The sequence below is a fragment of the Labeo rohita genome, chromosome 6, assembly GCF_022985175.1.
Source record: "Labeo rohita strain BAU-BD-2019 chromosome 6, IGBB_LRoh.1.0, whole genome shotgun sequence".
In the NCBI taxonomy this organism is placed as follows: domain Eukaryota; kingdom Metazoa; phylum Chordata; class Actinopteri; order Cypriniformes; family Cyprinidae; genus Labeo; species Labeo rohita.
Window position 1 is genome coordinate 20,029,366 of NC_066874.1, and position 13,390 is coordinate 20,042,755.

Consider the following 13,390-nt stretch of genomic DNA (forward strand, 5'->3'; position numbering starts at 1 on the left):
GGTCTTAATAGGTGTACTTGAAACTTCCAGGCAGGTGTGTTGAGGCAAGCTGAGGCTAAACTCTGCTGGGCACCGGCCCTCCAGGATCAAGTTTGGTGACCTCTGGTTTAGAGGAATAGACGGCGCGGATGGGATCGCAGAGGCGGCAGGTTGTAGTAAATGCCCTGACTGACATTTGCTGGCTTTGGCTAGCTTCTAAGCTAACGCCTATGACATGCCTGTTATGCATCACTCCAGTAGAGTTATTGTAAGCCAACATGATATTACACCGTTTACACAAAACGTTTCGGATTCCTTCTCACCTTAGTCTTTTTCGTGGTCATGAGGTCTCTATAAGGGCATGCGAGGTCTGAGGTAAATACGTAGTTTTCACCCAGATACACTTTTAAAAACAATATTATTTTTCAAATGTTTAAATTTAACTTATTTAAAATGTTTTAAATGTAACGTTAAAATTATTGCAATTTCAATGATAAAATCATGGGTTTTTTTCTGTCGTGTAGTCGACTATTGTTTTCATCGTCGACTAGTAGGAGCTGTACTGTTTAGTCAACTAGTCGACTAGACCTGCACATCCCTATCTACTATATGGAGAAATATAATTTCTTAATTTCTTTCTGACTGAAGAAAGATTATCAGGAAATTTTATTTCTGGAGTGATCTAATCCTTTAAAATTGCACTGCATCAACCATGCATGTGCGTCATGATATTTAGATGTTACTCAAAATACTTCCAAGAATTTCATGGTATTACCATGGTCCAAAAAAAAACATGCTCGTGCCTTAGTACTGGTGATAACGGTTGTAGCCTTATCACATGTGCATGTGGAGACCGTAGACTCCACAAGCACACACTTCAACTTCATTAGTTTTGCAGACCATCCTTTGGGCAATGCACAAATGTAGCTTAACACTCCGCCGACACTTAAATCCCCCTAAGCAGAGAGAGAGAGAGAGCGCAGCCGATCACATGCATCCTGAGTAAGAAGCTATTTCTAGACGGTTTCATCGCTGGTTAAGTGTTGCAGGAGGCAGTCTGCGTGAGTGTTGATTAAAGCATTCTCCTGTGCCAGAGGTCAGCGCTCACGGGAGAACAGACACCGCTGGGATATATGACGGGGATGTGACATCGATATGGTGTGAAACATTTGATCTTTCGGCCATGACTGGGTTTTATGAGGGCAGCTGAACTGGGGTCCGATAGAGGACACAATGCCGGAGCAGATGTCATATGGAAGCTTTAAATCTCTAGAAACCCTGTTTGAGAGTTGCAATTATCTTTTTTTTATTTATTTTTTTATTCCATAGCAGAGACAAAGAAAACAGAACTGCAAGGTATAAACTTGGAATTGCAAGGGAAGAAAGTCAGTATGTTAAGTCCTCGCAATTTTGAAATATTCATTCTTCCCAAAATTGTGAGGAAAAAGTCTAAATCGTGAGATTTAAATGATGTCGTGTGATGTCATCTTTAATTTAATATTTTGTTTATGTTTCACTGGTCAATATGGCTGGGATCTTGACATTTATACTGCCTTTACATACAATACTGTAGTGTCATTTAACCTTATGAAAACAATGTTCTCAGACTGCCTTTAAACACACTACCAGTCAAAAGTTTTTGAACAGTAAGATTTTTTTTTAATGTTTTTTTTAAAGAAGTCTCTTCTGCTCACCAAGCCTGCATTTATTTGACCCAAAATACAGCAAAAACAGTACAATTCTGAAATAATTTTACTATTACAAATAACTGTTTTCTATTTAAATATATTTAAAGATGTAATTTATTCCTGTGATTTTAAAGCTGAATTTTTAGCATCATTACTCCAATCACATGATCCTTTCAGAAATAATTCTAATATTCTGATTTGCTGCTAAAAAATGCTTTAAATGGATCGAAAGTGATGATAAAGACATTTATAATGTTACAAAGCTCTATTCATCAAAGAAACCCGAAAAAAATTCTACTCCGCTGTTTTCAACATAATAATTATAATAATTATAATATTTTTAAGCAGAAAATCTGAATATTAGAATGATTTCCGAAGGATCATGTGACTGGAGTAATGATGCTAAAAATGTAGCTTTGAAATTACAGGAATAAATTACATTTTACAATATATTCAAATAGAAAACAATTATATTAAAATAACAATATTTCAAAATTTTACTTTTCTTGCTGTACTTTGGATCAAATAAATGCAGGCTTGGTGAGCAGAAGAGACTTATCAAAAAAAAAAAAAAAAAAAACAACATGAAAAATTTTTGACTTGTAGTGTATATTACTAAAAACCCTGACAAACATTTTTTTGGACATGTTGGTTCTTTCCCCCCCAAGCAAGCACACAGCAGTTGTACTAGAATGCTATTTTATGCATAGAAAACATTCCCAAGATGGCCACCGAGTGAGTTGAAATGCCTTAAAGCAACTTTGATAGGACACAGCAGGTCACAAGATCTGAATGTTGTAGCCACCATAAGGGCAGACCACCCTTGTGCAAAATAAAATGACTTTTTTCTAGAGATCACTGATATGACTGGATTTTTCGTATCATGTAAGTACACCATTATAAACCTTCTTGACAAAAGTAGTTTTTAAAAATGTACATTATATTGCTCATCATTTTGAGAATGAAAGCCTTTTCAAAAGCCACTAACAGGATGTAACATGATAATATCACAGCGGCGTATAATACATTCCATTGTTAGGAAACTTGAAGAGGAGGTTAAGATAAACATCGCCGAGCTGATTGGGCAGGTGTGTGAAGGTTTAGGCCCAATGATGTGTCAATCATAAATAAAGCCAAGTGTTGTCTTGCAAGATAAAGCAGCTCCTAGCTAGCTTTTTTACGCTTTTTCCATCAAGCCTCAGGTGATGTATACAACGCTATTACTTTGATACTGGACGACATACTGGAAAACCTGAAGTAAACTTCTATTTGCAGACTTTTAAATACCTACTGTAATTTTACTTCCCTTCAACACATCGTAAAAGACGTTTCTATGCCTCAGGGACATAAACATTTTCCAAAACAGTCCTTTGAGAACTGCACATTTTGACAAAGCAAACTTATTCTTGAGGGAGAAAGCAAAAGATTTAAATTTTATTGTATATCGAATTATGTTTTTTTAAAGGAGTATTTTTATGCCCACCAGGGCTTGCCTTTAACTGATTAAAAATACAGTAATACTGAGAAATGTTAAGTTTTCTATTTTAATATATTTTAAAATGTCATTTATTTATGTGATGATAAAGCTGAACAGTATTCAGTGGTCACATGATCCTTCAGAAATCATTTTAATATGCTGATTTGGTTCTCAAAAAATGTTTAGTTTTATTATCAATTTTGAAATCGGGTGCTACATTACAAATATTTTTGTGATATTATTACCTTTATTTTAAATAATTTCATAAAAGTTCAATTTAATGCATCATTACTGAATAAAAGTAATAATAAAAAACAAAACTATTATAATATAATATTTCTATTTTATTAATTTCTACTACCTGGTCTGAAAAAAAAAAAAAAAAACACAGTTTAAACATTTAAATTATAAATACGTTTGAATTGATTGAAATATATATGAAGAGTTCATTTGCAAAAATAGTTCAAATTTTTCAAAAAATCATGTTTTTTCATTGTGCATTCCAGTGAATCTCAATTAAACTGCAGTTGGGTTATTTGAAGTAAGTAAAAATAACTAAAAAAAAAATACAGCTAACTAACACAATAAAACACAAAAACATGATTATTGAAAATAAAAAAAGAAAAAGAAAAACGTCTGTTTTTGCAAATAAACTCTTCATATGTTTCCCATGACTGTGGGAGCCTTTTTCTAATCTAATCTATTTTCTAATTCAATTTTTGTGAAAGTATGAGGAAACATGGCATCTCTCTTGACAGAGCTGAGGGATACCGAAAACATTAATAGAACGTGATGGTAAAGTAAATGCAGAGGGCGGAAAAAAACAACTTAATAATAATTCAATTGTAATAACCAGCAGCACCTTTAAAATGTCAGATGATAGTGAGGGGATGGAGAGAGGAAATAATATGAAACGATAAAGGATGAAAGAGACTGAGAAGTTGAGAAGGTCATCGGATGATGGAGAACATCCTTCAGACAGAGATAAAGGGTTGCAGAGAAGTTGAAAATTCAAAAGAGAAGAGCCAAACATGAGTCTGGATGTGTGAGTGAGACAGAGTCAGTCAGACAGACAGAAGGGAGGGACAGTTAAGACACAAAGCAGACAAAAGAAACTGCAAAAACTCTGCAACCTCACTGGGAGAGGGAGAGATTAGGTTTGAAAGAGCAGTCTGACATCTCCGCTTACTCATCAATGCCTTTCAGTGATTTAAACAATATTTGTGGCATTTAAAAATGCTTTCCTCATTCACACTGACATGAGCTTTGTCACACCCATTACAAACACACACACAGTAAAATCAGCGGAGCAAGCAAACTATGACGACGCACCACATTCACACAGATTTAACATGCTTTAAATGCACTTAAAGGTGCTGTGGAGAAAAAGTTAAAGTAAAGGTGTAGTAAACAAGTACTCACTCCATCATGGAGGGAGGGATGGTGCAGCAGTCCTGGATGGCTGTGAGAGGGGATGTGAGGTGGGCTGTGTAAGAGGCTTCCACCACCTGTTTGTTCCTGTTCACCACATCGAGGTACCGGTTAAACTTCTCACGGATCTTTTTTGCAAGCTGAAAATCAGAAAAACACGTGTTAATATCTATGCATGTCAAATTGAAAAAATAATTTTTGTATGTTACAGTGATTGTTCCATTGATATTCCTATTTAGGGGTTAAACTTAACCTAGATTTTTCTTAAAAAAAAAAAAAAAAAAAAAAAAAAGTCATCATTAACTTACTCTTCACTTGTTCCAAACCTGTATGAGTTTATTTCATTTAACACAAAATATGATATTTTAAAGAATTTGGTAACAGTTGACGGTAGCTATTGACTTTTATAATATATATATACTATGGAAGTTAAATGTCTAATGTCAACTGTTTGGTTACCAACATTCTTCAAAATTTCTTATTTTGTGCTCAGCAGATTTGGAACAACTTGAAGAATTTTCTTGGAATATCCCTTTAATTTTTGCCAAACAGAGAAAATGTAAAAAAAAAAAAAAAAAAGAAAAAAAAAAAGGGACTTATATTTACAAAAGTAAAATATACTTTATATAATATTTCAATTCTTTAAAAAAAAAAAAAAAAGAATTGTGAGATGTAAATGCATAATTACGAGTTATAAAATTAGAACTGCTAGATACAAACTCACATTTGCAAGAAAAAAGTCAAAATGCAGGATATAAAGTCAGAATTGTGAGTTATAAAGTCACAATTCTGACTTTTTTCCTCAGATATAAACTCGCAATTGCAATTTATGAAGTCAGTATTGCAAGACATAAAGACAATTCTGACTTTTTCTCAAAAGTGTGTGATATGAACTTGTAATTGTTGTGAGTTAAAGTCAGCGAGATAAAAAAAAAATAAATATTCACATTTGCAAGTTATAAAGTCACAATTCTGACTTTTTTCTCAGAACTGCATGATATTAACTCACAACTGCAAGTTATGAAGCCAGTATTGCGAGATAGTCAATTCTGACGTTTTTCTCAGAATTGCGTGATATAAACTCATTTGCGAGAAACAGTCACAACTGCAAAATAAAAACACGCAATTCTGATTTTTTCTTGCAAATGTGAGTTTGTATCTTGCAATTCTGACTTTTTACACGCAATACTGACTTTCTTCACACAATTCTGACTTTTTTCCTTAGAACTGCATGATATAAACTCACAACTGCAAGTTATGAAGTCAGTATTGCGAGATATAAAGTCACAATTCTGACTTGTTTCTCAGAATTGCCTGATATAAACTCAATCGCGAGAAATAGTCAGAACTGCAAAATAAAAACTCAAAATTCTGATTTTTTTCTTGCAAATGCGAGTTTGTATCTTGTAATTCGGATTTTTTTTATTTGCAATTCTGACTTTTTTCTTACAATTCAAATTTGTTTCTCAGAATTGTGAGACATAAACTCACAATTGCGAATTATAAAGTCCAATTTTAAGGCAAAAAAACATTAATACAAATATATTCACAGAATTACAAGTTTATATCTCACAATTCTGACTTAACTAGCAATTCTTTGCTATAAAGTAAAAATTGCAAGATATTAACTTGCAATTCTGTTTATTTCTCACAATTCTGAATTCTGACTGAAAATTGCAACTTTTTTTCTCACAAATCTGATTTTATAATTCGCAATTGTGAGTTAATTTCACGCAATTCTGAGAAAAAAGTCAGAACTGTAAGTTTATATCACACAACTGTGGGAAAAAAAGTCAGAATTGTGAGATTACAAAGTCACAATTACCTTGTTTTATTTTTATGCAGTGACGGAAATGGGCTTTCTATAAAAACACTTTAATAATTATAGAATTAAATAAAATTAATTAATTTCTTAAGTAGTTCACTTATTTTCAGTTTTGTTTGAGAACTTTAATTGTTGTACCTTTGGTTTAAGTTGACTGCTTGAATGTAAAACTGTCCTTTTTGTAAATACAGCATAAATTAATCAAATGTCACTTTGATATGCACTCTTGTTTGAGAACCCCCTTTCCATTAGTCCTGTGAAATAAGGTGCGATTAATTCGCTTTCCAAATCTAGTCCTGCACTCTACATCAAAGAGAGCTTGAACTAACCTTGGAGACTAGTAATCGATCACCATTAGACATGCATTGTCAGCTGTTGCAGTGCCACAGGCACTGGGAAAATGGTTTGGTGCTACAAGGGAAAACCAAGTTCATAAACCAGAAGAGGATTTAGAAAACTGGGATGTTGTTTTAGCTTTGAGTCTATACTGCACTCGTGTGAAGGAGTTACGGCTGATTAACCGCGTTTCTGTGAATTCTGGTTTACCCGATGCAGACTGGAGTTCCCTGGAGAAAGTTATTAACTAGAGCAGCAGCTCAGCCAAGAGTTTCTCCAAATTACAGACACATGAGCCACTTTATTTTCACCAGATGTTTTAGTAAATCAAAATATGCACACATACAAAACATTATTTTTGCATTAACAACTTTACATAGGAATTCAATTTTAAGGTAAAAAACAATTATTAATCTCCTCAAAGTCCTGGATTGGAGAAATGTACCATGACCCATTGACCGTGAGCATCCAATCAAATCCTGTTTCAGCCATTACTGCTAAACTTCAATGTTATTCTTTCAAGTTCACGATCCAAGGGAAACATTCCCACTTCAGACAGGTCAGAAAATAACACTATTATCCAGAACAGCAGTATATCTAATTTTGTAGAATCTAATCAAACTTTCAAGCCTTGAAAGAGTGGAAAGATAATTAAAGGTTACAGGTTATTGAGCTCAATTCACAATCCTGGCTTAAGTCTAAATTTTACTAAATATCAACTGCATTTTTTAAACAAAAAACGAAACATAAAGCTACAGTTAAAATGAAACAAATCATCTAATTCAGAAATATCTTTTATGACAAGCTGTGTGAAAATTAGTTTGGGTATTTCACGACGTCTGTGTCCTAGCTCATTAAAATGGTGACATTAAAAGAAGACAGGCTTACTTTGTCTTTGTATACCTACAAGACATGGACATGATCCTAATTGGTGCCGTTTTCCACTGGGGTGCCTTTTCAACTCACACAAACAGCAGTGCCAGGCCTTCATTACCATGCGTGTGCATACACAAGACTGGCAGATGTTGACAGCATTGCCAAACGAGCAGCTGATGAAAGTCAAATTTTTCAGAAGAGCCCAAAATAATGGGATTTGTAGTCACATTTTGTAGTGTGGTTTTATAACCTTTAAAATACATAAGAAATGTAGAACTAAAATGTCAACTAAAACAATAAATAGAGCAAAAGACAATACAAAGCAGTACAAAGCAAACATGAGCAACTAGAACTTGACACCATAAGTATAAATCAATGAATTCATATAATGTTTTTCTTTTTTTTCTTTTTTCTCCTGCAAACTAATGGCTATAAAAGCTGTTCAAATATGACACATTTGCTGGCTAACATGGAAGGTTAATTTACTTTGGATTTACTTCCTAATGGGTTTTAGAAAGTTTTTAAGTTGGAGTAAAATAACATCTGGTTAAAATCACTTAAAGAGACATAGATATAAGTTAACAAGCTTGACAAACTGGATAAACACTGGATAAACAACCTGTTATGAGCTTATATTTTCAAGAACACACAATGGTTTAAAAACCTAAGGTATGACTGGATTATTCGTGCTGCAGAATAAAAATTCAGACTTCATTTTACTCCAATTACAACCATTATTCTTTCTGTATTCTCTATTCTTCAACTCAGAAATTGACAAGGCTTGAATATGCAAATTCTCTTTCTGATTTTAAGACAAACCTCAGAGCTCTATTAAACTAAAACTAGGTCAGGTTACTGGAATACAGATTTCAGAGCTAAGAATAGACAGCAAATAGACTGCATCACCATATCACAAAATAAATGTAATAAAAACAAATATACAATTGTTCATTTCTAAATTTTACACTTTTGTGTATTTGTGTATACTGCTGTTTATTAAAGTGATAGTTCACCTAAAAATTTAGGGTGTGTTCACACTTGTAGTTCAGTTTGTTTGGTTCATTCGGTCCGGACCAAAAAGGAAAACGATACTTTGGTCTCCTTAGTGTTCACACTGTAACCTAAAGATACCGAACCTAAAGGCATAGTGATACGTTCACAACCTGACTGGTCGGGATGAATGATGATAAAACGGATAGTTCCGGTTCTTGATTCTAATTGGTTGAACTGCATTTAAAGCTGTTGTAAATTACTCTACAAACATACACCTTTTATTTACATTTGTGTTGCTCTGCAACCACAACCATTTCTGAGAAACTACATTGTTTGGTGGGAGAATGCTGTTTTTATTAATATCGTTGCACTTAATCTGCTCTGTTTTATTTTGTGAAACCTTACTACTTATATGGAATAACCGTTTTATAAAAGCAATGAACCCTGTGAAGCCGTGGTTCACAGTGAATTTATAACAGCTAAGGGGTGTTGTTAGACACGATGCGGCTTTTCATTGCTTTATTTTGTGACTGAACTCACAAACACTCCAAATTCCAAACGCTCATTGTTGCGTGTATATGATTTTATTTTCACAACCTGCGAACTCACAAAGAGCTTATAAAAGGCATTTTACCTCCTTGTTGCTCCATGTTTGCCCACTGCTCATTTTGTTTTAAATACACTACTTGCTCCCTTTGTGAAATCATGTTGCATAACATTGCATCTTGTCATTACTTCCTGTTTTTGGTTTGTTTAGAATTATTTGGTCCATGTTGCATTCATATTTAATTCGAAGCACACCAGAATTCATTTGGAAGCGGCCCGAGACCCATCTTTTTTAGCGGTCTCTGTCCGCTTGTTTGGTGCGCATCAAGGCTCAGATGGCAGCGTTCACATTTACTCAATTGTACCGCATTAACAGAGCAATCGCACCAGAGAATGACAAATGTGAACACTCCCTTACATTTACTCAAACCTCAAAGTGTATATGTCTTTCTTCTTTTAAACAAATGCAATCGGAGTTATATAAAAAAAAATATATATATATTGTCCTGGCTCTTCCAAGCTTTATAATGGCAGTGAATGGGCGCTGAGATTTTGAACCCCAAAAGAGTGCGTTCATCCATCATTAAGGGCGCCATTTTAACGATCTAAGCGCATGGTCTAAAGTGCACAGCGCAGGCGCACTTAGGGCATGTCCGAATCCAATTTTTGCGCACCCGGCACATAGTCTAAAAGGGTTGTCCCTATCCTCTTAATGAGTCATGGCTGTGTTTTGGGCGTAACGTGCATTAAACCAATCACAATCCCTTTAAGAGCAAGTTGCGCTCACGGCATGGCATATTCGCTATTTACCCGGCAGAATTTGCTAGAACAAAGACTGAGTGGTTCTCCAGAGAGCAGGGCCCGCACCAAGGGGGGGGCATTCACAGGCCGAGCCCCCTCAAATGAGTTACTGTGCACCCCCTTTCCATCATCATCGTTTTCGAAAGCGAAAGTGAAACCAAAAAAACAGCTTGCATAAAAAAATGATTGACTATCCATTATGACATGTAGACATTTTTATATTTATGTACACAATAATAATCTTTTACACTGTAATCCTTTCATTTTTAATATTTGGCATGTTTGTGTGCTGCTTCGTATCCCTGTGTGTGTAATAAGCAGAGTGTACGTGCATTGTAATAAGCATAGTGCATGTGCAACGCGCTCTTTAAATAACAAACAAAAATATTGCGCCATTGACTTTAGACCAGATTTTAGTTGGTCAATGGCACAGTCTATTTCAGATGCTTCAAAATAGCAACGCGACAACAATGCACCTAAACGCATCGTTTTTAGACCAGCACATCCATGGGCACACAAATGACCGCAAATGCATTCACTATTTAAACAACGTGGTGCAGGACATGAATATATCTAGCAAAAATCACTTGCGCCTGGCGCCACATTGCGCCTGATGTGTAACAGGGCCCAAAAAGTGCTCCACATGGTTCCTGGGGAACACTAAATTTCTTCAAAAGGAAGCGATGCGTTTGTGTAAAAAAAAAAAATAATAATAATAATAATAATAATCCACACTTAAAACTTTATAAACCATAATCTCTAGCTTCTGCTAACTTTCGTTTGTGCGTTCACAAGAGAGTGGGGTTCCAGCAGATGAGAATGAGCTCCAATGAGAATGCGCTTGCCTTTTGAGAAACAATTTTTGTTTACAGCAAAGGAAAACCAGTCTTGGCTTATATTGAAGCCCTCAACATTTTTCTTTACAAATCCTTGTTTTGTACTTCTAATTCTTCTGTGCTTCCTGTATTCGTCACTTCTCACTGGAGCTTACGCTACGCCCATGTTCTACATCATCTGCTGCAACGCCACTCTCTCGTGAACATGAGTACAAGTTAGTGGAAGCTAGAGATTACAGTTTATAAAGTTTTAAATATGGATATTTTGCATACACAGACACATTGATTCACTTCAAAAAGCCTTTGTTTAACCCCCTGGAGCTGTGTGGAGTACTTTTGATGGAACTTTTTAGGAACATTTTGTTCTGCCATTATAAAGCTTGGAATAGCCAGGAGATTTCTTACCTAGCTCTGACTGCATTTGTCTGAAAGAAGAAAGTCATATACACCTAGGATGTCTTGAGGGTGAGTAAATCATGGGGTAATTTTCATTTTTGGCTGAACTATCTCTTTAAGTCAATCATTTTAACACCAAGTAGTTTTCACACATGTAGAAAAGACTTGACTCAATTTGATCAAAGGAAAAGGGTGTTTCACATGTAACACTTAAATAAGTCTAAATCTGCTCAGCTTAGTCAACTACACCAGCGGCAAGATTCAAAACAGTGGAGCGAGTAATCATTTTAATTCTTCGTCTCCATCTCTTTTCCTGAGTACACCCAGTGCCAATTAATGAGGAACAACAAAACAGCATTATAGCATGACAAAGCCTGAGTCACTTCATAATCAAACACGTTCAGGTTTCGATTGCCTCAGCGGGCAGAACGGTTTATCAGCGTCTACCCCCAAAAACCCTGCTTGGCAATTAGCTGTCGAGGTGTCACTAGAAAAACCTGCCAGCGATCGGCTTAATCTCTCACCAGCAGCCGGTAAATAGCTGCAGGTGAGAGGGAACGAAAGAGAGAGAGACAGCGTACAGGAATAATTCACACAAAAGAGATTCTCTTGGCACGGAAACCCAAGTGAAGAGTAACAACCTGTCCGTTCTTGCTCAGGGCGTGTGTGTGTGTGTGTGTGTCGCTGAGAAACACATTCATAGGGTACGAGCGCAGTTGCTGCCACTCATGCTGATTTGTTTTGAGGCCGGTCAGAACAGAGTGTATTAACATTGAAAGCTCTTTATGCCTTACAGCAAAAACAGAAGCTGGAGTAGGCATGAGGGAGAGGCCCATGGCAAGAATAAATCACACCAGCACATGACAGGCTTACTGTCTTATAACTGACGGGGAAAAGAAATGCATTCCCACAGTTTCAGATGGAAAAGTACTGAAATGAAATTCCATGGTTACTGTGCCCTAAATTAGTATTTTCCTTTTAGATATTATGACACATATGCACACACTGTATACACAGTTGGGCTCATAAAATGTACCTCGCCAAATAATAATATATTCTTGAGATAATTATATAGCAATGAAAAAATACACAAAAAATTGTGTATTTCGTTTGCGAATCTGCATAACAATATATGTACTATAGACAAAAACAAGTTATTTATGCTCAAGGATGCAACAGATGCAATATTAAGGAACAAGGGTGTGTACACTTTTCAACAAGACAATATGTAAATTCTGTTGTTTTGTCTTGTAGAATATAGCTTAATAAGGATGATTAAAAAATGAGTGCTGTCAAACGATTAATTGTGATTAATTGCGAGTAATTGCGATTAATTGCATCCAAAATAAAAGTTTTTGTTTAAATAATGTGTACTCTGTATATTTATTACATATATAAATACACACACACATATATATTTAAGAAAAATATTTATATATAATATTGATTATATGAATATAAATATATACCTGTAAACACGTACATATTTTTAAAAATATATATTGTATGTGTGTATTTATACATAAATCATGATTAATCATTTGACAGCACAAAATTTGAATGTCCTAATTCGAAAAATTAGCTTAATTAATATTTAATAATAATTAATTAAATTGAGCAATAAAGAAATGCATGCATACATACACAATTTTGAGCAGATCAAAGTCTAACAGAGTACTAAATTTTTAACTATATATTATTTGTGATGATATTCTTCTTCATGAATTCAAGGAAAAACCTGGAATGAACTGAAAGTCATCCAAGGGTCAAAGCTAGCTTGCACAATTATTCATAATTACATATCTTAAAACACATCTTACAAGTTTTTTGCATTAAAAATAGTGCTGTCAAACGATTAATTGCGACTAATCGCATCCGAAATAAGTTTTTATTTACATAATATATGTGTGAGTGCTGTCTATATTTATTATGTAAAAATATATTTTGTTTATATAATAAAAATACATGCAAATACATGTAAATATTTTCTAAATATATTCAGTATGTATTTATATATACACATAATAAACATAGACAAACACATATAATGTTTTTTTTCGATATGATTAATCATGATTAAATTAATCGTTTGACAGCACTAATTAAAAACAATATCAAGCCTTAAAAATGCATGATTTTTGTGTATCTAATTCATTATTATACTTTAGTGTGACACCCAATCATTTGGTTTAGTATTTTACAATTT

The 13,390-nt window shown here is 34.5% G+C and overlaps 1 protein-coding gene across 1 annotated transcript in view; it reads right to left on the reverse strand.

The window, feature by feature from the left end:
* cachd1 (cache domain containing 1) overlaps nucleotides 1–13,390 on the reverse strand; it is a 91,680-nt gene that overhangs the window by 46,186 nt on the left and 32,104 nt on the right. Inside the window, exon 3 of the mRNA XM_051111552.1 lies at nucleotides 4,567–4,715. Coding sequence (XP_050967509.1) covers nucleotides 4,567–4,715 — 149 coding nt within the window. The remainder of the gene's footprint in view (nucleotides 1–4,566; nucleotides 4,716–13,390) is intronic.